The following is a 26614-nucleotide window of genomic DNA, read 5'->3' as shown; positions in this document are numbered from 1 at the left end:
CTTTTGAGTGCTTGTAATTGAACAAAGTTTACTTGTGAAAGACGACATTACATAAGGGCTTTGGAAATGTTGAGACCTGTTTAAGTCCTGATAATAGCCACATGACCAGAAACTGGTTGAAAACGGTGGCTGAAACGAGTAGACCACAATAGATGCTCGAGTAATAAAACCTCAAAGGCATCACAAGGAAAATGACAGGCGAATATTTGAATACCAAATGTATGTATTTACTAAACTGAAAGTTGGTATTTAGGAGAAAAACGTCTATTTACAGAAACCAGCAATATTTTTCCTTGAAGTAAAGAGTTTATTTATAAAAAGGGAAATTATGAGTTATTGGCCCAAATGGTATGAATTTTCAGAAAATGCCAACCTTCTGTGTAAAAATCAGGTAACTCATCAAAAACTGTTATTTTAAATCAAAATTTTATTTGGGGATAAAATTATTGCATTTCCATACAACATTTAAAGGAGATATCTGAGTGAAAATTCATGCTGAGGATTGTACTTGGTGGTATTATTATTAGGGGTGGGCGGAATTTGCGTAGTCGAGCTACGCAAAGCTCCACGAAACAGTAAAAAAATCTCAGCGAGCACACAGAGTTCCGCGAACATGCAGAATTTCTTGTTCCGCCCTTTCGCCATGCTTTTTTCCTGTTCGCGAACGCTGTTTGTGTGCTTGGGGGGAAATATCTCGCGAACACGCATTTTGAAAGCACGAACAAGCAAAAAAGTCCTGAGAAAGTTACATTGGTGACCTAAAGGATATATCTGTTTTCTGGATGGTAAAATCTCTGTAACCTAGGTGGTAGATGATGTGTCTGTACCTCAGGTTATGTCATATTCTGAGTTATAATATCTGACTGTGAAGCTACGTGGAAAATCAATTAAGTGGAAGGTAGAAGCAAAGAATGTAAAATTATAGACTGTCATGTCAAAGTGCAAAACAGGCTTGTTTTTACCTGCCATGCTATCGAGAATAATTGTTACTAAGTAATAACATATTGATAACTGGGGTTTATTCCAGTTTAATGGTCAGTCCATGCTTTTCACAATGATGCGTACTGTTTCAGTAGGTTGTTGTTCTGGTGCTCTGATGCGCATGCATGCACACACTTATTTCCAGTGCTTACCTCGAGAGTGGAAGCCGCGCTCCATGATGCCATGTTTCACTTTCATGTGCCGGGTAAGGTTCCCCTTCAAGGTAAATTTGCTGGGGCAATAGAGACACTTGAAGGGCTTGCTATCGGAGTGCAAGTGCATGTGACCCATTAAATTGTGCATTCTGTTGAATTCTTTTCCACACAGCTGTCAAAAGCAATGAAAGTAAAGAGGTTAACATTCCAGGTACATCAGCAAAGAGAGCACGTGATGGGCTAAATTTGTATATTCATCAGTAACAGCGGAGTGATGCACTGACAGTTAGCAAGACAAGCATGATCAGTCTGAAGAATTAAATCAAAAGGGAGATTTTTTATACCAAATTCCATTTTGTAAGTGAAGATGTATTCCTACTTAACATAAAATTCATTTTCCAAATATGACCCAAGTTATTTTCCTGGTACAAATTTCACACCGGAGTGGACATTATTAACTCACCAAAACACTGGCTAGGAGGAAAGGTAAGTCCATATCACAGAAACTTTGCACTGGTGCCGTATTTTGGTGAATCAATTTTTAGCATTTTTGCTGCTTGTGGACTGGACCAAACAGATTTTGCTTCAGTCGTTACCACAGGAAGATATTTGCACAAGCGTAAAAATAAAAAACGTACTAGAATATAACATGCAACACACACTGTTTATACATTTCCAGTGAATCATAGAAAATTTAACAAAATAATCCTACCCCAAGAATAACACTAAATTACATGAATAAAGCAAGATGTTTTTTACACTATTTTTGTAACGTATTTAATAAAATATGTAATAAATCAATTTTCTCTCAAACAAGGCTCCACCCTTCATATATGAACAGTTGCTAAACATTATTTTATCCACTTCTTACATGCAATCTGCAAAAATAGAGTGAAACTGCTTTACTTCATGTGGAGAGGAGCCGTCCTGAATTTTCGAAAATCTCAAACAAATGAGTAAGTCTACCAAATTAGCGGAGGGCAAAGTGTTCATTAAGCTACGGTCTCAAGATGCATTTCGGCTGGACTTGAGTCATGTTCACTTACTTGGTGCAAGAAACAGCAAATCGCCATTTTTTAATAAGTGATTCGATGCAGAATAGTGAAAACAGTAACAATACCACAATCCATGTGAAAAAGGAAAACATCTTAATCATCTTTCCATAGTTTGAATTCACAAATATGTGATCCATTTATACTTTGATTATTCAAATATTGTTTCAATATAATATCAAATTAAAAATCATTAAGCAATTAAAATGTGATTCATATTTGTATGCTTATATGTACTATTCTTACTCTGGTGTTTCATTATTTCAATATATTTCATCTTACATTGTAAGGTTATCTGTCAACCCAACACCCCATTTCTAGTTCATATAATTAATTACTCATACAATATCACCCAGTTGGTAGCAGCTTGAATTCAGTCTGGTACGGATGTTTGTTGCGCAGACTGCGTATTCCATAATGCAGTTCCAGCGGACAATCGTTCATATTTTATGATGTGAAATTTAATCAGCTACAGGAAAAACATAAATATATATGTACTGCTAATTCTTCATCTGAATTAAGGCCTTCTGAGATTTTAGTCCGTTAGTCAGAATGTATTTTCACTTAAGAATTCATAAGATTCTCACTTTGTCGCCGCCCTGTTCTCTGGGCAGAACTCTTTCAATTCCAGAGCACTGAAGCTGATTTCTATTGCCATCATGTAGTTCTTTGACATTTATGGCCACTGAGTAGGCCATATCATTGTTACTAATAGCATCCCAGTGCTATAAGATCCTCTCTTTAAGTGGGTGTATTGTTCTTACCAGGTATTGCTTGCCACATGGCCAAACCAACGCATATACACAGTAGTCTCATTTGCATGTAATCAGTTTATCTATTTTCTGCTTTTATTGTCTGCCAAGGTTTTACATTTGCACACAGCCACACTGTTCCTTCACACAATGCATTTCTTACAGTTTATGAAACCTTTCTTGATGGTTTATTTAGCCAGGTCCCTTTGTCTTCTTTGATTCACTGTTTTTTCCATTGAATTTCTAGGGGGGTTTGTAACAAAAGCTAAAATCATATTACCTTACCTAACAATAACATCACTTTAACCTTTGTTTTTTTTAAATAACACCAACTTTTGTTCAAGGCTTTAACTTAATTTGCATTCACACAGGTTTGCATGATATTTAAGCGTGGGCAGGGAAACCTCTGTTTGCTCTCACTTGGCAGGAGCATTTTTTTTTATTTTCCATCAAGCGGGAGCAAACACCAAGTTTGCCCCTGCCTGCTGGGAGGGGACTTTTGATCTGTTTCCCTGCCCGCACTCAAGCGAGCAGGGCTTCATGTCCTCTTCCCGTGAAAATCACGCTGGGCCCCGGGAGACGGGCCTCATAGCCATAATTGTCCTGGGGAGGGGGCCCGCAACAACCTCTCCCTTTATTTAAAAGAGTGGCCCTAATGGATGGAGTCCTCAGGGTTACCAAGGCTCAGGGAGGGGGCCATGTTGCCCACCTCCCCTTTATTTAAATAGTTGACCACGGGGATAGAGCTGTGCATGGCGGGGGTTGCATTTAAGTATGGTAATTAAATATTACTTTATGTTAAAAGAAACATAAACATTTGATGAAAAAAGCAAAGGTTAAAGTAGTGTTATAGTTAGGTGGGATACAAAGATGTTTTTAAACCTCAGAAATTCACTGAAAATACCAAAGGTTAGAGTAATGTCATAGTTTGATGAATATGTCAGTGACAACATTAACTTTTTGAACAAAAAAAAGTTCACCAGTCATAGTTAACACAGCTAACGATAATTTTCTCCCTCCCCATGCACTGCTAATGACCTCACATATTACATCGCTCACTAAATATTCTATGGCATAGTTTATGACAACACGGAAGGCATCTCAAATGACATCACTGATGACATCATGCAGTGAGTGTACTAATTTCTTTTATAGTTTACATAGTGGCAGGTAACTACCATATTACTTTTCTACCTAATTTTGTATAGCCTGTGTCCAGCTAATTGGTATAAGTGTTTAATTATGTAGATGCAATCTGGCTGATGCTGACATGTTCCATATGGTGTGGAGCTGCCCTCATTTCAGGCCTTCCCCTGCAATTCCCTGTCCCTTTCCTTTAGTGAGTCTACCTCAGGGAGCAAGGTGCACTTTCTGTAGTCCCCTGATGAACAAGATGTTGTTATTTGTTACCTATAGAACAGCACTTGGGGGGTTGGGTATGTTGACAGGATGTTTGATTTTGTTACAGCAAGATTATGTCTGGTACGCTATGGCACTGCTATGTATAGAAATTAGTATGTTCCTATATACATCACTGTGGTGATGCCTTTACTGCTGTACTACTGTTTCTGTATTGTGCTTGTAATGGAAATGCTATTAAACTTTTGGTGCAAAAAGAACAGCAGAACCAACATTATTAGAACACCAAAAATCACTCTATCTATGGTAACTAGGGCCTAACTATTACTACACAGTCTTGTCTGCCACTGTGTAATATTTATGTGTGTGTGAGTAAATAATTTTTTTTAAAAAATATATGTATATATATATATATATATATTTTTATTTTTTTTTTCACTGAAAAAAACAAAGGTTGAATTGACATTATAGTTGGATAAGGTAATACAATTTTAGCTTTTGTTAAAAAAAACTCTACACATATATTGAAAAAAATCAAAGGTTAAAGTGCTGTTATAGTTATGTGTTGTAATAATATAAAAACTATAGTTTCAGCAGCAAAATAACACTGAAATTCACCAGTTATTTTTTACTGAGCTAACTATAAAGTGTGACCCACCATACACTCCTTATAACATCACATATTACATCATTCATGATCTGTTAAATTATATAATTGAAATTTCAAATGACATAAACGATGACATCAGTGATAACACTATAGTCATGTAACTAATATTAGAGAAGAAAGAGGATTGAACATTGAAATGGGTATAAAAATCCTACACTTCCTAGAAGTGGTGTTTCTTACTTGAGCAGCCAGTCATCATAGGGGTTACATCAAGAACAGTCCTAGAGTAAATTCTCCTAAGCAGGGGCGGAATTACAGCATTTCTAGCTGCAACTGTGGTAGCATCCGAGGATGCAGACAGAAGCTGACAGACATTCCTTAGGCGCTCCGCCAACACATTGTGCGGATGACAAAGGGGTTGATTTATATAACCCGCCAAGCTCTGAACAACTATAGCGTAAATTCCAGGCCATCTCAAGCTAGCCTCTGCAACCAGGCACAGGCCAACAACAACACAAATAATTCTTGTGGGGAAAACAAGTGGCCTTTTCCACTCTTTAGCGGAGGATTGGTTGCAGATGGTCTGTTAAAGTGCCTTTCACCTTTTGCTTTTGCCGGACCCATATATACCATGGGTAGTGGATCAGCCCACTTCATCCATTTGCTTTCTTTGCTGCGAGTGACAGCATTTTGTCTGAACACTTGTGTACTGCTGTTCAAAAAAGAAGTGTACTTCATTGTCACTGCTGGTGTGCCTGGACTAATGGGCCACTCCTTTACTTTTACTTCTTTTTCAATATTTTTGAAATGTTTTGCATGTTGCATATGTCTGTGCAAAAAAATTGCATGCATGACAAATCCTGACCTATTGGTTTTGCCAATACTTGTTTGCTATAGTTGTTTCAAAGTTGCAACTAAAACTGTTTTCACTATAAAGCGCTGTAATGCCTGACAGCTATATTTGCACTACAAAAAGCTGTAAGAAATAATATTATGGAAAGAGGCCAGTCTCTGTTCCCATACTTTGCTATTGTAATTGAAGTCGGCCTGAACCACAATAGCGTTTAACATTCAGTGGGAGGTCATAAGGCCAACATTCGTTGGGCAGGCACAGGCAGGTAGGGCTGTAGGTGAAATGTATTTATGTCTTCCTATGTTGTCAGTTTTCTAGCTCGCTGTATTTGTAGCAATCAAAGAAAGGCTGTAAATTGTTATTTTCCATCAGATAGCCAAAAATCCCTGTGAAGGAAGGGAAACAAACATGTCTATAAAACATGCTTCCTGTTATCTCTGTATATCCGGGATTAGCTGGCATGCCAGCAGGGACAGCCAGAGCCAGCTTTAGTGAATGACCACCTTCTCCACAGATTCTCTCGCTACCACCCTCTAATAGTGTCCCTCATCTCTTCATAGCCCCTCTCTTGCATGTATTTCATTTGTTTTATAGCGCTACTCATACCAGTGTAGTGAGTCAGAGCACTTTACATCACACACAAACATAATAAAGATACAATGAATCATACGTGTGTAAATTAGTGTAAAGGAAAAGTTACAAAAGATAATGAGGACTACAAGGTGTAAAAGTCCATACCGTTCATACTGGTAGGCATTGTATTTTAAGAGCGCTCAGTCTAGAGGAGAACAACTCAGGATTTAAAAAGTTAGACAGTGGTTGATATTAGCTTTAAAAAAAACTTTTTTTAAACAATTTTTATTAAAGGTTTTCTTCTTTTGGTTGTTAAAGGTACTGATTACAGTATTATAAACTGAATGTAAAATAAATACGGACAGGCATGTTACTGCACTGGTGGTTGGCTTTAATAATAATAATTTCTATACAAACTAGCATTTGGTAACAACCATAGGATAACGAAATACTGGGGGAATAAACATAAAGTTCTAAACTTATGCTTTGCAATATACATGCAGCCCTTTGATGTCAGTTACAGTTAGCTCAGCTAACTATAACTGCTGAATTTCTCTGGTTTTGTACGAGTGAAATATCAGCCTAAGTATAACGTCCCTGTAACCTTTTTTTTTTCACAGAATTTCTAAGGGTTTTTTAATTCTATTTCCCAACTTTAATACCCCTGTAACCTTTTGTTTTTTCAGTGAATTTCTAAGGTTTTTCACGTGCTAAATCCTCATGATAACGTCCCTGTAACCTTTGTTTTTTTCGTGAACTTCTAAGGTTTTTCAAATTCTATTTCCCAACTATAACATCCATGTAACCTATGATTTGTATATTGAATTGTTAAGGTTTTTAAAATGTATTTTCTATCTAAAATTGCTCTATAAGGGGTATTTTTATAAGCTTGTATTTTCTTCAGTCGATTAATGAGTTTTTTCCTTTACATTTTTTATATTTGAGAACACCATTGCAATCCCCCCGAACAAGTCGCAAAAACAAAAGCTGACACTCAATGACTACCAATACATCCAAAAAAAAATATGTAGAAAAATCAACCATTCCAAACATTGGCCTACACATATTACTATGTACATTCTTCTTTCTTCAGACCTATTTTCTGTCTTTGGTTCTTTGGGATGTCGCAATGACGCTGTTAACCACGACGATCGTGCTGCTTCCATTAAGTAAAAACACATATATGCACACACACTGCAGTATTTTACACAGTAGGGATTTATCACTGTACACTTCAAACTCATATTTTTCTAGTGTATTTCTAGAACAACCATCTCTAAAACCAGTGGCGGTTCCTGCATGAGGGCGTAGGGGGTGGAGCATCACCAGTCTCAGAGGACAGAGAAGGAGATTGGACTGGTCTGAGGCTGCAGCACTTACACTCTCCAGTCTGTAGCAGTGCAGCACAGCTGTGTATAAATACAGGCTGTGCATGCGAGGTGGACGACTTCAATACTGCCCAAATCCCGCATGTGCAGTGTGCATCTGTGAGACAGTGGTGAGGGCAAGCAGGCACTACTTAAAGCAGCAGTTTGGTTGAATACTCGGCTCGCCCGGATCTATTACTTAGCTCATAACATCCTTCTAGGACCCCGCCTCCTTCTCTGACTGGCTGACCCGTGTTACTGTCAGCCTATGAGAATAGGAGGCAGATTTTCAGTACTGCTTCCTTCTGTCTGTGCTGGGTTCATATTTTCATCCTTCCTTCAACCAGCTGCTGCTGGACCCGAGAGACACCTCTGGGAGAAACACCGTGACCAAGCTGAAAACAGTGAGTACAAGTGCGCCTTCCCTTGTTTTGCAAGCTGCCTTAGTTGCCCGGTGCTTTGCCAAATTTAAAGTCTGCCAGGATTAACGGAACGCCTCTCTACTTTCAAAATTCACCGGCCGCCACTTTCTAAAACCTATTTTCTATTTTCACTGTGACTCCGGAGACCGCGATGGCGTCGGTAATCGCGATTCCCTCGGGCACGTTGCGAAAGCTTAAAAACAAAAGCAGATATTCAATAGCCACCAATACATCCAAAAATGATATGTGAAAAATCCATTCTGAACATTGCGCTACACTAGTTTTAAAATCCATCTTTCAGACCTATGTTCCGTTTTCACGGTTCTTTGGATCATCGTTAACCAAGACGATTGTGCCTTTTCCATAAAGTCTAAAATACAGATATACACACATACTACAGTATTTTACACACTAAGGGTTTCTTACAGTATTCTCTAAACTCATGTTTTTCTTGAGAGTTTGTATAAGAACCATCTCTAAAACCTATTTTATATTTTCGCTGTGACTCCAGAAATCGAGATGATGTCGGTAATCGTGATTTCTCAGGACAAGTCGCGAAAACAGAAAACAAAAGCAGGAATTCAATAGCCACCACCACATTCAAAAATTATAACTATATAATTAATTCAAACCATCACAGTAGATAACTCACTATCTAAATCACTCTATAAAAACATTTATCAGAATGTCAATATTTCAATTACAATGCATAATAATGATTCACTGATACATTTATTTATATTTCCGCCAATATTTGTGACAACGTTGATATTTGCGATGTCCCCATGAATATCGTGCACGATTAAATTGAGCAATTTTGGACACATAACGTGTCACTAACACCCCCTTTTCTCAACCATGGGGTCAGAGTATCTCCACCCAGACCCTTTATGTGGGCTTTCACACAAATTTTCTGTCCCAGGATCGGTTCCCGATAGATAGAATGGGCACCGCAACTTTCTGTTCAGGTTGCATCCAGCCAATCACAGCATTCCTGTTGGCACGTGCATTCACAATCCATTGCGAAACCTTCGTGAAATATCTGTGGACAGAGATATCCCTATAATTTAAAACTTAACTTTCTCAACAACTACTGAACAGATTTACACCAAATAAGCAAAAGACATTTCCTTTAACCGACATCTACATCTTCTACCAATTGTGGTGTAAGTCCGTTCAGCGGTTTAGGCTGTAGGTGTGGCTAAAAGTTCCTATCGGAATTAAAATTACAAACGCAACCTTATTTGCACCCCAAATTCGTGGACCCCACTATACAGATCACCCCCACACTTTCCATGACAATAGAACCCACCTTGACATGTTTGTGGAAAAATTTCATGAAGATTGATCAAACGGCACCAAAGTTATAGCTAGTAAAAAAATGTTTTTCCTATGGAAACACAGTTCTAACTACCTACTGGCGACCGGCAATAGGTAATATATGTATATATATCTATATCTATACTACTACTATAAAGAGAGAACACAAATCTTTCAGCTAGGTAAACTCGAAAAGTACACCACCAATCAAAACACCCAAGACATCGTTGAAAACCTCAGGGCAAGCAGAAGGACATAGTCTATTAAAAATAAAAATGTACGTTGTTTAAAAAATTTCGAAATTAAAATAAAGTAGTCCCTTGCAAGTAGCGCCGGCCGCGACGTCTGCGTGATCATATCATTTGCGTTTGCACTCCCTGGCAACACTTTCGGAAATGGCGCCGAAGATCGTGACCTGCTGGGAGGACTGCCGCGGCACTGCTTGCTGCTGTGCGAAGTGGCGGCCTGTGCGGGCGGGGTGCCTGGAGAGTGGCGGCCTGTGTGGGCGGGGCGCCTGGAGAGTGGCGGCCTGCGCGGGCGGGGTGCCTGGAGCGGGACCGGCGGCTGAGGTAAGGATCTCCGGGACACCGGCGGGAGGGGGCCAGAGCAGGAGGGGGCGGGAGGGGGCCGGGGGCAGAAGTGCACGCAGCCTCAAATGCTACCCCCTGCCCCTTTCTACCCCAGGCAAAGCTGGGGCGGGCTGCTAGTATATATATATATATACATACATACATATATAATATTGGATATTTGTACTAATGAAGCCCTGGATAGGTTTAGACCTAGAGCCTATAAAGAATCTATTCTAAGCACTGCCATCCAGAAAACCAACGCCAGAACTCGTGAGTCTTTGTTAACTTCTACTCACAGTGGCTCGGCAATATCAACCAGTGAAACTGAGGAACAAACTCCCAGGCTGCTTACCGGGTACAGTAAACAGGCCAGACAGATTAAATCCATTATCAAACAAAGATGGCCTGTGTTAAAAACTGATTTGGTTTTGGCTCCTAGGCTTCCTGATAATCCCATTGTCACTTATCGGAGGGGACCCTCCCTTAAAACTCAGATCAGTCACGAATTCCCTGAGCTTGAAAAGAAAGAGGATTGGTTGAAATCCCGGCCGGGATTCAAACGTTGCTCTACTTGTAAGTTTGGGAAAAACACCTCCCAATATTCAACTCCATTCAGTCCGGTTGTGACGGACATTAAGGGCATATACAACTGTAAGACGGACTTTGCTGTCTATGTCCTGACATGCACCTGTGGTCTTAGATATGTGGGCAGCACTAAGCTACAGGTGCATGCCAGGATACTCCAGCATTTACGTGCCATTGTTAACAATGATGGCACATACCCAGTTGCCAGGCATTTTAAAGCTATACACAACAATAATCTACAATGCTTGGAATACTATGTCATTGCTTCTGTCCCTAAACCTAGGCGAGGCAGTGACAGGGAGAAAATGTTTAGGAGACTAGAATCTCAGTTCATTTTAGAACTAGACAGCAGATTCCCCAATGGATTGAACACTACCGAAGACTTACATGTTTTCTTATAACCATGATTTCCTCTTTATCTTTTAAATATACAATTTCCCGCTTTGATCTGCCTCAAAAAAACATGAAATGTTATGAATTTTACTTTAATTATTTCACACCTCTCATGTACTTTTTGCACATTTTTTTTTTCCTTTTTTCACTGTATAGAGGATTTACACTACTTTCCCCACTGTTTTTGGGACACAGACACTATTTTTTTTTTTTTTTTTTTTAAATATATTTTTATTGCAGGAATCAGTATAACAATACAGTAACGACCAGCAACACATTATAGTCAACTTGTACAAGATATAGCCCGCCGACCCCCTTCCATAGCATTGTTATACAGCCAAGCAGCCCATCTCCCTGGGGTTGGGCGGCAAATGTAGCTGGGGCCAGTAGGATGCTGTAGCCGGTCCGGATGATACACTGCCCGTCATCTGCTTTTCTAAACAAACCCCAACCCCCAAAAAGATACCTCCCCCCAAACTTCCAGTTACTACGAAACTCCCCCCTCCCCCCCCCCACCATCAGCGCCAGGGAGCATGTCAAGTTAGGATCCACAGCGTGACCCACGGGGAAGATAATAGTACTGTCCATGCTAGTGTCTAACGGGACTCGGGTCTAGTTGCTTCTTCACTGTCGGAGTCGCTGGGGGCACCATAATCCCTGAGGGCCTGCACCAGCGTTTCCCATTCTAACGCGGCTTCCTGCGCCTTCTCATTGTTCTGCCTCCAAGCTAACTGATATCGCAGCGTGCTCTCACCCGCCGCCCATTTCAAAAGTTCACCATGCCATCTGCCGCCCGTAGGACCAGCACGTGCCTTCCAGTTCCTGGTCACCTCTCGCTTGGCAAGTAGGAGCCCCAGGTCGATGAATTTACTGGTGATTTTATTCCGGGGGGTGTGGGGGAACCAGTGCAACAGTCCTACCGCCGCATCAAACGATAAGTGCCTCCCCGTCACCTCTTCCAAAGTCGCCGCCACCTCCTGCCAGTAGGACGACAATCCTGGACAGGCCCACAGCATGTGTAGGAGGTCTGCCTCCTGAGCCGGGCACCTAGGGCATTCCGCCGAAGCCGTGGCAAAATAACGCCTGATCTTAACCGGGGTCAGGTACGCCCTATGGAGAACAAAATAGTGGACCAGTTGGAAACGGGCGCTGCGCGTACCCTTCCATGCGCGCCTCACCAGCTGGGACCAGGTCGTCTCCGGGATCTCCCTACCGATGTCCTCCTCCCAGCGGGACTTCAGTTTGGCGAGAGGAGCCAACCCCTCAGTAACCAACCTGCCGTAAAGGCAAGTGACCGCCTTCACTGTGCCCGCCGACATCATTACATACTGGCACACCTGAGACAATTGAGGTTCCTCTAGTCCGTTTTGCCAGTGCGCCTGGATCACACGCACGATGGCCGAGTGCAGCAGGAAGTCACCCCGGGGGATCCCAAAGCGGTCAATGAGATCCTGAAAGGACAGGAGCACTCCGTCCTCGTACAGGTCCCCAACGAGCTGTAACCCCGAATCCTCCCATTCCGCCAGTCGCGACCAGTCACCTCCGTGGGGGAGGGCCGTCAGCATCCCCAATGGTATTTCAGGTGCATATGGGGTCCGCAGGCGATCTCTGTTATGAGCCCGATTCCAACAGAGTCGGATAGTCCGCTCCTCCATCGACAGGTCCTGAAGGACTAGACGCTGTCGCAGCGCGATAAAGGAGAGGACGTGCCTGGCCATACCCGTCCCTCTACCGTCTTCCGGGCCTCTGAACTCCCTGGCTATCTCCTGGGTGTATGTCTGGAGCTGCGCCGCCAGGTAATACTTCTCGAAGTCCGGCACAGCGAGCCCCCCCTCGTCCTTCGGCCTCATCAAGGTATTGAGGGCCACCCGCCGTCGACCCGTGCCCCAAAGGAACCCGACCACCATAGAACGCAAGCGGCGAAACGTAGCCGGTGGGACCCAGATCGGCAAAGTCCGAAAGTAATACAATAGGCGGGGAAGTGCCACCATTTTGAGCAGGGCGATGCGTCCTGCCACGGAGAGCGGCAGCGTGGCCCAAAAGTCCATGCTGCCACGGAGTGCTCGTATGCAACGGGCAATGTTTCCGTCCAGGAGGTCGGGCTGGTCGTGGTACACAAATACTCCAAGGTATTTAAAGCAGTCGGGTTCCCATCTGATCTCCCTACTCAGCGTCGGAGCGGGGACACCCCTGCGCATCGGGAAGAGGCAGGTCTTAGACCAATTCACTTGTAGACCTGAGACGTCTCCGAACTCCGTTAGCGCCAATTCCGCTCCCCGCAACGCGTCCACCGGATCCTCCAGAAAGAGCAATAGGTCGTCCGCATAGAGCGAGACGTAATGTGGGCCCGCCGCTGTCCATAAGCCCGTATAGTGGGCTCCCGAGCGGAGATGCATCGCTAGTGGTTCCACCGCCAGTGCAAAAAGAAGCGGGGATAAGGAGCACCCTTGCCGCGTGCCACGCTCCACCGGATATCGCGGTGAAATCAAAGGGCCCGATCTAACCCTGGCTGAAGCGGAAGCGTAGAGAACTGCTGTCCATTTGATAAATCCCTCCCCAAGGCCGAATTTCCGCAATACCGCACTTAAATAGCCCCACTCCAGGCTATCAAAAGCCTTCTCCAGGTCCACCGACAAAACCACCGGGGACGGGGCATCCACAAATGGTTCCCCAAGCAAGCGAAACAACCTTCTGATGTTCATGGTCGTGTTTCGTCGTGGGATGAAACCTGCTTGGTCCTCGTGCACCAGGGAGCCCATATGCCCTAACAGCCTCGAGGCCAAGATGCTGCTCAATATTTTGTAGTCCACCGTCAACATTGAAAGAGGACGGTAGGACCCCGGGTCAGACGAGTCTCGGCCTGGCTTGAGGAGAGGAACTACCAACGCCTCACACATCGAGCCGGGAAGGCGACCCAGCCTCTTCGCCTCCCTGTAGACCACCAGTAATCGAGGGGCCAGGAGGTCCGCGTAAGCTGCATAGAACTCCACCGGCAGGCCATCTAGGCCCGGGGTCTTGTTCCTCGCCATCCGTTTGATGGCCCCGCGGATCTCCCCCAAGCCGATGTCAGACCCCAAGGTGTCCGCCACTTCCTGTTCCACCGTGCGGAGTTCCAGCGGGCTGAGATAGTTATCAAGCCGGTCTGGGTCACGCGCGGAGCGACTGCGATATAAAGATTCATAATAATGCCGGAAGCAATTAAGAATCTCCGGTTGGGTGTATACCTCGGTCCCATCCGCCCTACGCATACTAGTCGTCGTTTGGGATTGGCGCGTAGGGTTGGCCAACAACGCCAGTAACGCGCTCGATCTGTCGCCCTCCGCTATAGAACGAACCATATAGGCCTTGTAATCGAAACAGCGGAGCCGTTCGACCTCCACCGCCACCTTCTCCTTCGCCTCTGCCGTTTGCGTTTGCAATTCCGGGTGTCCGGGGCGGCTAAGTTCGAGCTCGCGGAGCGCTCGGTCCGCTGTGTCCAGATCAGCCAGGATAACACGCCGCATGCCCACCTTCTTAGAGATGCAGTACCCCCTCACCACCACCTTGAAAGCGTCCCATTCGAACGCCCTAGTACTCGCGGACCCGCCGTTGGATGCAAAATAATCCGTGATTCTCTCCCCCAGGCCTGCCTTGAAGACACTGTCCTCGAGGATCTCGGGGCGCATCTTCCAGGTGGGTACCGCTGGCGTCCCAGGGAACCAGCGAATGTCCAGCAGGAGGGGGTTGTGGTCCGAGATGGTCCGCGTTAAATACTCCGATCGAGCCGCTGCCGAGACTAATTCGGACGAACCAAGAAAGCCATCCAGTCTGACATGCAGCTCATGAAGGCTCGAGAAGTACGAATAATCTCTAGTCGCGGGGTGATGCGCCCTCCAGATGTCCGTCAGACCCCAGCGGGTCTGCCAATCTTGACGGCCCTTAGCCGTTCGCCGGACCGGGGAATCGGGGAGCGGGGGATGCGAACGGTCTATGTCCACATCTACTACGGAGTTAAAGTCTCCCCCCAGCAGGAGGGGACCGGCGAAAAAGTGGGCCAACGAGCCCGATAACCTGGAAAGGAAGGCAGGCTGGTCCACATTAGGGGCATACACACAGCAAACATTCAAGTCCCTCCCTCCTAGCGTGCCTGATATGGCCACGAAACGCCCCTCTGGGTCTGACACTGTCCTCGTGACCTGAAAGGGGACACCCGCCCTGATCCAAATTAGCGCCCCCCTGGCATAAGCAGAGTACGCCGTGGAAAAGACCTGCCCTCGCCACCTACGCTGAAGCGCCGCCCCTTCCGCCTTGTTCAGATGCGTTTCCTGCAGCAACGCCATTTGCACTCCCCTACGCACTAAATAAGCATGGACCTTGTGACGCCTGGACATAGTGTGAAGCCCCCTCACATTCCAAGTAATACATTTCAAGTTAGCAACATCAACCATTGTCCCAGAGTGTTCTTGTACAGTCCCCCCGTTCGGGTCCCCTCATAGAAAAAACATCAATCCTCCCAGCGCTGACGGCGGCCATGTTCCCCAACCAGAACCAAACCCCCCAAAAACCAACAAAACCCCCTCCCACCCACCCCAGAACAGGACCCAAACTGCGCCACCTAGATCCCATCCAAACCTCTACGGAGAATAACCCCAAAACCCCACTAGTCCTACGGTCGCCACCGTAGGAAGGCCTTATGGGCCAGGTGCGGGCTGAGCGGAGGCAGTGGGCCCTCGTCGCCCAGGCTACCAGGACTATAGTAAGCCCCCCCCTGCGTCAAAATCTTTCGGGGCAAGAGCAGAAGCCTCCCATCCCTCCCTCTTCCAATGTTAGCAATATAGAACGGCAGCCGCCTCCCCCCTGCCGGGCCCCCACCCAAAGCAAGGCAACCTATCCCGTTACCCTTGTCCGTCCAAAAGGTCCTCCACCGATTTCGGTGTAATCACCGGTATGTGGGTACTGTCTGCCACTGAGTCTTCCGAATCCGATGGTGCCCCCAGAGCACCCGGGTCTGCTTCCTCCTCTTCGATGCCTTCGTCTCTTGCTCTCGATAGTTCCGACAGAACTTCCAACACTCCCCTCCGCTCAGATGATGTCTCCGCTGTCGAGGGTCCTCCCGTGCGGCCGCGGCGGTTCCTGACCCTTTTAGATCGCCTCCTTTGTTCCGGCTCCTCCGCCTGATGGGTCGATGCACTATAACCATCCTTCCCCGTTCGGTATAGTTCGAGCCAGTCACAGACCTCCTCCGGGGTGTCGAAGAACTGGGTTTTGTCGTCGACAATGACTCGGAGCCTCGCGGGGAATAGGAGTGAATATTGGATGCCCTCACTCCTGAGTTCACGCTTAACCGCCAGGAAGGAGAACCGCTTGCGCTGCGTCTCGTAGGTATAGTCAGGGAAGATATTCACCTGACTGTTTGCAACCTGGAACGGGCCATTTTGTCTGGCGGCATTTAGGATCAGGTCTCTGTCCCGGAAATGTAGCAACCGCGCCACCACCGGCCTCGGGGCTCGTCCCTGCTGTGGGGGCCGCGCTGGGACTCTGTGGGCCCGTTCTAAAGTGTAAAAGGAGGACAGGCCCTCCGGGACCACCGTGTCTCGGAGCCAGGTCTCCAAGTAGTGCACCATATCACCTTCCTCGACCTTTTCCGGCAGGCCCACTACCCGAATGTTATTCCTCCTGTTTCGACCTTCCGCATCCTCCGCCCTCCGTTCGAGGGTCTCGATTCGGGACATGGCATCCTTTATCGTCGCGGCCAGGGTCCTCTGCGCCGGTTCGATAGCCTTCACCTTGCTCTCCACCTCCTTGACCCGGTCCGAGAGTTTACCATGGTCTGCCCTAAGGAGTCCCAGGCCAGTCGCCACCTGGGCAATGTCCTGTTGCAGGGCCGCCCGAGTCGCCTCTATGGCTTCCAGTACGCGGTCGAATTGCTGCTGGAGTGGTGCGCCACCAGGTCGTTTAGGATCTCCATGTTCTTCCTTGTCCTGGGCCTCAGAGTCCGAGGTGGCCTGGCTGGATCCCTTGGCCCCTCTAGGTTTCCCCATGCTGCCAGGGGCTCTCCGCCAAGGTCCCGGAGTAGGCACCTCCGTGTACAAGTGTCCAGCACGACTTTCCCGGGCTTTCGCTCTCAAGTCCGGTATGGGTGATCTCCTTCTCCAGAGCCTGTGGAGACTCCGCCGTTTCGGCTCACGCCACCGCCACGGCGTCCGAGGGCACCGATAAGGGGGCGGAGACACCCGTCTCCGGGTCGGGCAGGCCCGTTCACCCACTATAGCTCCGGGGCAAGGGCCACCAACTCCCCCGGTTGTCCTACGGCGCCCGAGTGTCGCGCCGTCCATGTAGTTGGGCAGGCCAGGAACTTGTCGCTAGTCGCGGAGTCGCGGCGTAGACTACCGCCTAGAACTGGGGGCACCCGTGCCCGGTGCCCTCTAACGCGTGGGCATCCGCCCTGTCGTCCAATCGAGTACGATCCCGCTGTAGAGGGTCCGAACCAGCCAACATCCAATGTCTAAGACCACTGAGGCTGGTGAAGCCGGGTGCCGGGCGATCCCCGCGAGACCTCCTCAACTCCGTAGGTTGAATCAAGAGGACAAAGGGGTCCGGGCGCCATGTTGGGTCGCACTCCGCCACTCCGCAAACCTCGGCATTTCTTCAAAGCCACCTCCGTCCAAACTCCACCAGGGCCCCCGGCAGGGTGTCGTCGCCTCGCTCAACCAAATGCGGGGTCTGGGGTGCCCCTCAGCCTCCGATGTTCAGGATAATTTCGGGCTCAGTCCCGGAGCCGAGCTCTCAGGCGACCATCGCCATCGGCGCCCAAGCCACGCCTCTCTGGGACACAGACACTATGACAATATTTTGGTTGGTTTCCGCCTGATATATTTTACATGAATTTATTGTGGAAGTTACTAGATGGATCTCTATCTTGAGGTTTTGAACAATATGATATTTTTGACATATATAATAAGACATTTTTCTTATTAGTGCTGTAAATATTGTAGATAAACCATTACTGCATTCATGCAGAAATATAGCAAACTGCTGATATGAAATGGACAATGATTTTTTATGGTTCAATTTTATTTAATAGATCCATAATATATGACCTATAACTTTTTACCATAAAATTATTTATAGATATTTATATATATTTATGTATTCATGCATTGTTGCACATATTGTCTTGCGTTTTTTGCACAATTTGCATTCGCACTTTATTTGCGTAAATTGCACTTCCAAGCACAAAGTGATTGTTGTTTACATCTCTTCTTGGATTGACAGCAGTTTATCTGGTTTGAGCATTTATGTTTGTATAACTACATATTCCAACTTGCCAATTACAGCGCTTCTTTAATCACTTATATTTTGTCAATATTGGTCTGTAAATGATTTAGATTCATTTATCAACTCATTAGATAATGTTGATAACTATACTTCCTTTTAGATTTTTTGAACGTTATTCATTGTTTGGAAAACAGACTGTATATGTCAGTTATGTGTAGTGTGTCTTCTGTTTTCATTTCTCATCACATGGTGTCGCAAAAGTGAAAAAAACACAATTTGAAACTGTGAGAAAAATCGCAAGTTACCATATATAAAGGGTGTTTGTTCATTAGCCTGACGATCTGTGACCAAGAGCGGACGCCCGAAACGCTTCAGATTTAATAAACTCTCTTTTGCAATAAACCCTGCCGAAAATACATTGGGACTTGCGTGGTCTTTCCTATTCCTACCTGTCGGGTGGCGACGTGGTGAGAGACTGCTGTTTCTGTATATATATATATATATATATATATATATATATATATATATATATATATATATATATATATATATTTATAACGCAAAATTCGAAAATGCACTCTGAAGCATCTTGTGCCTAGACTTCGGAACACATTGTTCAGCCTACCACGTTTCGGAGCTTGTCAATTCCTTGCTCACAGGCATACACACATCAGCACAGGAAAAAGAAGGAAGCATGTATTTATACTGCTCTCCAGTGGGCGACAGGTAAGTTCTGCTGTTGCAGAATGCTGGTACTTGTAGCCTATAATTGCCTTTGTAGGTCCAAGGCCCCCTTTTCATTGGTAACCACAGTGGGTCCTGCAATAGTATGTGCCAAATTACAATCTTTGATATCACCCTTTAGTGGGCCCCCAAAGTTCAGGCATCGCCAATATTGTGCCTGCTGATTCCGCCACCGGGATACTGCGCACAGTTCTGTGTCTCCGAGGTCCCTTCGCCGAAGGTGGTACGTCTTCGCGACTAGGACAGCCACCATGGTATTTTGAACGCAATTTTCCATCGATTCGAAAACGCACTCTGAAGTAGCTTGTGTGAAGGCTGGATGGCTTTGCTTAGACTTCGGAATACATTGTTCAGCCTACCACGTTTCGGAGTTTGTCAACTCCTCACTCACAGGCATACACACATCAGCACAGGAAAAAGAAGGAAGCATCAGTGGAAGCATGTATTTATACCGCCCTCCAGGGGGGACAGGTAAGTTCTGCCGGTGCAGAATGCTAGTACTTGTAGTCTATTATTGCCATTGTAGGCCCGGTGCCCCCTTCTCATTGGTAACCACAGTAGGTCCTGCGATAGTATGTGCCAAATTACAGTCTTTGATATTGCCCTTCAGTGGGCCACCAAAGTTCAGGCATTGCCATCATTGTGCCTGTTGATATATATACTAATGATGAGGAGATGCATGTTCATCTATAATTCTGCCCATTACAAACAATGAATTCAGGAACTGAAGTATACACATTATACAGAAATTTTAAAATTCACTGTTAATATTCACTGTTTTAACCCACCCCCCACTTTTTTCTTTTTGTATCCCATAATTTTTTATGTGTTTTGCTTTTTGAAGAAAGTAATTTGTAACAACTCAAGTATAGATGTAGAGTATGTTTCTTCAAGACTGCATATTTTATTCCACTGATACTCTTAGGAATCATTGATATATTGTGCAACATATTGCATAGAGTATGGTATTAATTGAATTGTTCATTATGTCTTTCTACAGATCCACTATGGACACACGTGATCACCTTCTTCACAGCTAAAATAAAGAAAGTATGAGCACAGGGAACTGAATGTTTCTACAAACAACCACTCTCTTTTCTCTTTGTCCTATTGGGTATATAATTAGAGGAAACCCCACCCCTTTATTCTTAGTTATGGAATTAGGTTATTTCGCAATAAGGTACTATACCATGGATGCATTGAAACCATTGTGGGTCTGTCAATTAAATAATTTCATATTTTTATACTAAAAAAAGTGATTAGAAGTCTGTGCATTGTGACATACTAATTAATGGGTACTATACACAAAATGAATTAGAGTGTTGATATATGAAGGAAGAATGGTTCCTCAAACTAAATATATCTGAACTAGCAGTCCTTCGACAAAAGTAACAAATGTGATTATGGCGAAATCTTAAGTCTTTGAATTGAGTTAGGAAATATGTAACAATTTCTTTTACGAAAACACACTATGATTATATTATTCACAAATGTGCCATGTATATGTTTTTAAACACCTTTTGGAATTGGTATCTTGGATGTGCACACAGTCTTTTTTCTATGTTTGCTTTTTTTGAGACGTTATCTGTAGTTATAAAACATATGTATTCGAGGTTAAGGTCATGTGACCAAGAGCTGTTGAGCTCGAAATGCGTTTTTTGTGCCCTTAACAAATCGGAATTGATGAACCTTGGATCGGCGTGGCTCGTTGCTTACGTCATAGTGTAAGCGTGGTGGTGGATATATCTATATCTATCTATCTATCTATCTATCTATCGATCTATCTATCTATCTATCTATCTATCTATCTATCTATATATATATATATATATATATATATACATATATATGTATATATATATATGTATATATTGAGAAAGGTTCCTGGCCGCCAATGCAAGGCGGAAAGAATCAGGTGCAGACCTCGTAAAGACCACTTCAAAATCAGGACACAGCGTTTCGCTCCACAAAGGAGCTTGGTCACATGATGCGCCCCAGAAAGCATTGCGTTTTTATAATGAACATAGAAAAATTAACACCACACCTATCGTGATAGAAATAAATAACAGACTATATATACAGCCGCCTAGGGTGTTGTACATAATAAGTTGCATGGCAAAAAACCTGAAAAAATTTAATATGTGCACTTATATATATACTTTCGCGCCAACGGTGCCTGACTCCAAGATGGCGCCCTTGGGGACACGCTTCCTATGACCGGCGGACACAGGCTCCGGGGACACGAACGCAGAGGATAGTGCCCTGGTGGACTCCGAGGGTCGCAGGCTCACCAAGATGGCGATGCTATGCTGTTTTCGGACAGTTTTTTCGTTGGACTAGTCCCTCCCTCCATACCCTGCATCCTACCCACCCTTCCTCTATGCTGTGAATGCTGCTGTTTTTCGGACAGCTTTCGTTGAACTCTAGCCCTTCCCTCCAGACCTTTGCATCCCACCCACCCCTCCTCTATGCTGTGATTGCATCTTAGACCGATGGCAATAATGCTAAGCTTTGGTACTCGCTGAAGTCCTTACACCATATACCACCCCTATGCGTCTCTTAGAGTTTTAACCAGTCATATCCCTTCCTATGTGTATCTAGATGACTCTTATCACTAGTGTTTGCAGCGGACCTTTGTACTCTCTACCACCCCTATATTACCCGTAGAGTGTTTCCAGTCACATCCCTCCTGTAAAGATAGAAGATAACTCTAACGACTAGTATCCTATGTGATTTTTAGATTGTATCCATGTGTATCCCCTCCCTGTGTTTAGAATTATAGCTTTAACGACTAATCGCCTGTGGGACTGTTGGAATATACCCCGTGTGAAGTGTTAACCCTATTCACTAAAACAAAAAGAAATGTGTTCCTGAAATGTGTAACGTAACTGATTCTATGTAAAGTGCCTTGATAACATGTAACGGAACGGGTGCTATGTAAAGCGCCTTGATAACCTAATCGGTTCAAGTTCCTGAAATGTGTAACGTAACTGATTCTATGTAAAGTGCTGTGATAACATGTAACGGAACTGGTGCTATGTAAAGCGCTCTGATAACCTAATCGGTTCAAGTTCGCGCTATAGAAAACTCTAAAAATAAATAAAATAAAATAAATAAATATAGTTCATTTTAGGTTTAAAGTATTTTATTAAGATACAAAAAAACATGGGGAAGGGAATAGGAGGTCAAGCGAACATACAGTATAAGGAGCGAAACGTTGCAGCGATGCAGAAGGAAAGTAGGGAGGCAGGAAGCCCCGGAGGGTAACAAGGCTGAAGTCATAAGGCAATAAGGCAGTGTGAATGACCCTCCAGTAGACCCCCATTCCCTGAGCAAGGCCAAGCTGAAGTAGCGTCCCGCAACACAGTAAAAAAACACACCTTCCCTCCAACCCCCCGTCCCCGGAAAAATAGAAGAAAGAGACGCAAGAGAGAGAAAGGAAGAAAACAATACCCCAACATACCCGTCCGAAAGTCAGCATTAGAAGCATATAACCCCGCCTCCCACCCCCAGCCCCAAACCCCCGATCCCACACATTCACTCCGCTGGAGCCGGCGGCGGCGTCAGCCTGAGGAGTCGCAGGTACCGTGGACATGTGAGCTCGCGAAATTCCGTGGACAGCAGTGCTAAAAAGGGGTGCCAGAGCTCCTCAAACTGGTCTACATTCCCAGCCACTGTCAGCGACATCTTCTCCATGCCCAGCACCTGCCAGAGCCTATGTAGCCAGCCAGTGATAGAGGGGGCAGTGGGGGTACGCCAGAGTACAAGGATGTTTTGAACCGCGGAGCCTAGCGCAATCGCTATCTGTCTACCCCTGCGGGACTTCAGCGGATACATCAGGTCATTGGGGAGGCCTAGCAAGACATACGCAGGGAAGCGCGGGAGTTCGATCTCAAAATGCCTATCCACCTCATCCAAGACCTCCTTCCAATAGGCCGACAGCACCGGGCACTCCCAAAGAATATGCGTGAGGGTACCCTCCTGTCCGCAGCCGCGCCAGCAACCTTTATCGCCAATTTTGCGCATCTCGTAGAGCCTCTCCGGGGTGTAATACCAATAGGTGGACACCTTAGTAAAGGTCTCCGTCAGCCCAGTGTGGTACGCAGAGTGCCTCGCCCGATATGCGATCCTGTCCCACTCCTTGTGGCTCAAGGTCCTGCCCAATTCCCTGTGCCAGCGCTCCCTCCCTGGGTTATGGCAATGAAACGGCGGGGGTTGGAGAAACTTGTACAAGTCGGTGATGAGCTTGGCATCCGAGGTCCGGGTTACCAACCACCGCTCATAGGGCGTAATCGAACGGGCAGCGATGTCGCGCACTGAGGGTTGAAGAGCCCAGTGGCGGACTTGCATATAACGCATTCTGTCCCCCTCCGTCAGGCCAAACTCCTGTCGGAGCTGCTGGAAGGGGAGCACACCCTCCGGCCCGTAGATCTGGAAAAGCGCCCTGCAACCCGCGCTCACCCAGTGGGAAAAGGCTCCCGGTTCCAGACCCGGAGTGAAGTCCGGATTGCCAGCAATGGGAGTGAACGGCGATGGAAAAGTGGTGAGCTCACGAAGCTCACACACCGCGTCCCACACTCGCAGCGGAACCCGGGTGATAAAGGAGGCGTAGAGGTTAGGCGGGCGGTGAGGGCGCCGCAGGAACGGGACTTCCTGGAGGGTACGGCCCGCAACTGCCTGGTCCTGAAAGAGCCAGTGCTTGTCCGATTCCCACCGGCTCCACTCCACCAAATACCGAAGTTGCGCCGCCTGAAAGTACTTCCGGAGGTCCGGGACACCGAGACCCCCCGCCTCCGGGGCAAGCATGGAGAGGACCCGCTTCATCCGAGGCTTACGGCCCTGCCACACAAAGCGGGAGATGTCAGCCTGCGCCTGCCGTATCCAACCTACCGGGGGCTGGAGAGGTAGAGCGCGAAAAAGATACAGGATCTGAGGCAGTATCGTCATCTTCACCGCTGCGATACAGCCCAGCCACGAGAGCAGGCCTTTGTTCCATCGGCCGAGTTCCTCCTTGATCTTTTTGCCTAGGGAGGAATAGTTAGCTGCGACCATTGCAGGTAGGGAGGGTGCAAGCAAAATCCCCAGGTAAGGCACCGTGGAAGAGGACCATTGCAGAGGAAAAAGACGCTGGAGGTCCCGCCTGGTGTCGACAGAGAGCGACACATCCAGGGCAGCCGATTTAGACATATTCATTTTGAAGCCCGCCACGCGGGCAAAGGAGTTCAGTTCCTGGACGCAGGCAGGGAGCGACCGCTTGGGGTCATCCAGGGTCAGCAAGACATCGTCCGCATATAAGCTGACAGTATGCGTGTATTGCCCCATCTTCACCCCAATAGCGTCTGGGTTATCACGAATCCTCTGGGCAAACGGCTCCATATAGAGGGCAAACAGGAGCGGTGAAAGGGGGCAGCCCTGTCTCGTGCCGCGCTCAATGGCAAAGCCGCTGGAGCTGTGTCCGTTAACGCGCACCGATGCTGACGGCCTCCTATAACAATTAAAGACCATAGTGCGGAACTTCTCGCCGATCCCCAGTTTCCCGAGAACCAGCTCGAGGTATGGCCAATGAACCCTATCAAAGGCCTTCTCCGCGTCGACCGACAGCAGCATCCGCTCCCCCGGGACGCGTGAGGCCTTTTCTAGCACGTGCGTCACCCTCTTGGTGTTGTCGACCGTCTGTCTACCGGGTACAAAACCGGCCTGGTCCGCCTCCACCAGACCTGGTAGGTGCAGACCCAGTCTGGCCGCCAAGATCCCCGTGTAAAGCTTGAGGTCGACATTTAGAAGTGAGATGGGCCGATACGAGCCGCACAGAGTCCGGTCCTTTCCCGGCTTCGGAATAACCGACACAGTCGCCGAGAGAAGGTCCGGTGGGATGGCTCCCGGTTCAGAGAAGGAATTGAACAAGCGAGCCAGGAGAGGCGCGACAGTGGGACAGAAGGTCTTGTAAAACAAGGCCGTATAGCCATCCGGGCCCGGGGCCTTGCCATGCTTTAACCGTGCAATAGCGGAGATGACTTCCTCCACATGAATGTCCCTCTCCAGGTGGTCCGCCTGGGCGGGATCTAGGGCTGGGAGGGTTACTGATTCCAAATAGGCCTCAGCCTCTCCCGGTGGGGTGGGCTCTGCAGCGTACAGCGCCTCGTAAAAGGCACGGAAGGAATCCGCCACCTCCGCGTCACCGGAAACCGGGACCCCATCCGCTCCCACTAGCTCCTTTACTACGTTGCGTTGCTGCGCAGCCCTGAGCCGGTGGGCCAGGAGCTTACCGCATCTGTCTCCGCTGGTATAAAAGGCATGCTTCAGGCGCAACGCCGCATACTCCGCCCAGTCCAGGTCCAACGCAGAGAGGAGTTTCCGCGCCGCTTTCAGCTGCCTCCAGACTCGAGGAGCCCCCGTTCGGCGGTGAACCTGTTCAAGTTCCCTGACCTGCGCTGTTAGTTCCTCCCTCTTACGCTGCCGCTCCCTGTTCTCCGCCGAGGAAATGGAGATAAACTCCCCTATGACGACCGCTTTCAGAGCCGCCCACTGCGTTGCCAGGGACGTGTCGGAGTTGTTGTTGTGGGTCAGGTACTCTTGAATGACCTCCTCCACTCGCTTCACCACCGATTTCTTGTGGAGAAGCGTGTCCCGAAGCCGCCACATCCCTCTAGAGGGGGGGGCCGCCGGCCAAGCAAAGACTCCGGAAACCGGCGCATGGTCGGACAGGGACAAGACCCCGATGTCTGCCGCCGTGGCGGCCGAGCGAAGCGGTCCACTCACCAAGAGGTAATCCAACCGCGAATAAGTGCGGTGTGCGTGGGAGAAATATGAGTAGTCCCTATCGGCGGGGTGCATGGTGCGCCAGAGGTCATGCAGATCCATCTCTGCAATCTGGTCCTGTACCGCCCTAGAAAGCTCCCCCGTCTGCGGAAAGCGCTGGGCAGACCTATCCAAGGTGGAGTTGAAGACCATGTTCAGGTCTCCCCCCAAGATGACATGGCGATCGGGTGAGGCAGTAACGTCCACCAACACAGATTCCAGGAAGCGATCCTGGTGGTCATTTGGGCTGTACACGGAGCCAACCGTGAAGGCAACACCCCCCAGACGCATGCGATACACTAGAAGCCTCCCCTTCTGCTCGGCATGTTTATACAACACCTCACCCCTGAAGGAGCTGGCTAGAAGAATGGCTACCCCCGCAGTCTTAGTCGCAGCCGATGAAAAGAGTTGCGTGGGGAACTTAGCAGAGCGCAACCTATGGCAATCTTTAGAGAGTAAATGGGTTTCCTGCAGGAGGCAGATATCCGCCTGCGACCCTTCTAGCAGGGAAAGGATCGCCCTACGCTTCACAGGATTATTCAGACCCTTAACGTTAAGGGTCACTACTTTCAGGGACGGCATCGCTCACAGGGAAGCAAAGCGCTATGCAGCAAGCGGGGCATCAGTGGAAGGGGCGCGCGGGGTAGGGGCGCGGGGAAGGCCAGAGTCGGCTTCGCATGTGTTCGGACAGTATCGGACGGGACCCCCCCAACACCAAACCAGCTCTTAAACCCCCCCAAAACCAACCCATGGCAACGAGCCAAAACCAAAAACAAGAAAAAACACCCCATTGTCTCAGTCTAGCCCAAGTGGGCGAGTCT

The 26614-nt window shown here is 47.0% G+C and overlaps 1 protein-coding gene across 2 annotated transcripts in view; it reads right to left on the bottom strand.

The window, feature by feature from the left end:
- Positions 1-26614, bottom strand: part of ZNF366 (zinc finger protein 366) — a 149563-nt gene that overhangs the window by 29535 nt on the left and 93414 nt on the right. For both annotated transcript variants that reach the window (XR_015309288.1, XM_086960800.1), the window contains exon 4: positions 1134-1308. Coding sequence is in view for 1 of the 2 variants with exons in the window: in XM_086960800.1 (XP_086816926.1) it covers positions 1134-1308 (175 nt within the window). In the remaining variant the exon portion in view is untranslated. The remainder of the gene's footprint in view (positions 1-1133; positions 1309-26614) is intronic.

Source organism: Lissotriton vulgaris, chromosome 3_1 (assembly GCF_964263255.1).
Source record: "Lissotriton vulgaris chromosome 3_1, aLisVul1.2, whole genome shotgun sequence".
Taxonomy (NCBI): Eukaryota; Metazoa; Chordata; class Amphibia; order Caudata; family Salamandridae; genus Lissotriton; species Lissotriton vulgaris.
The sequence above is the reverse complement of the archived record's forward strand: the minus strand, read 5'-3'. Positions and strand labels throughout refer to the sequence as shown.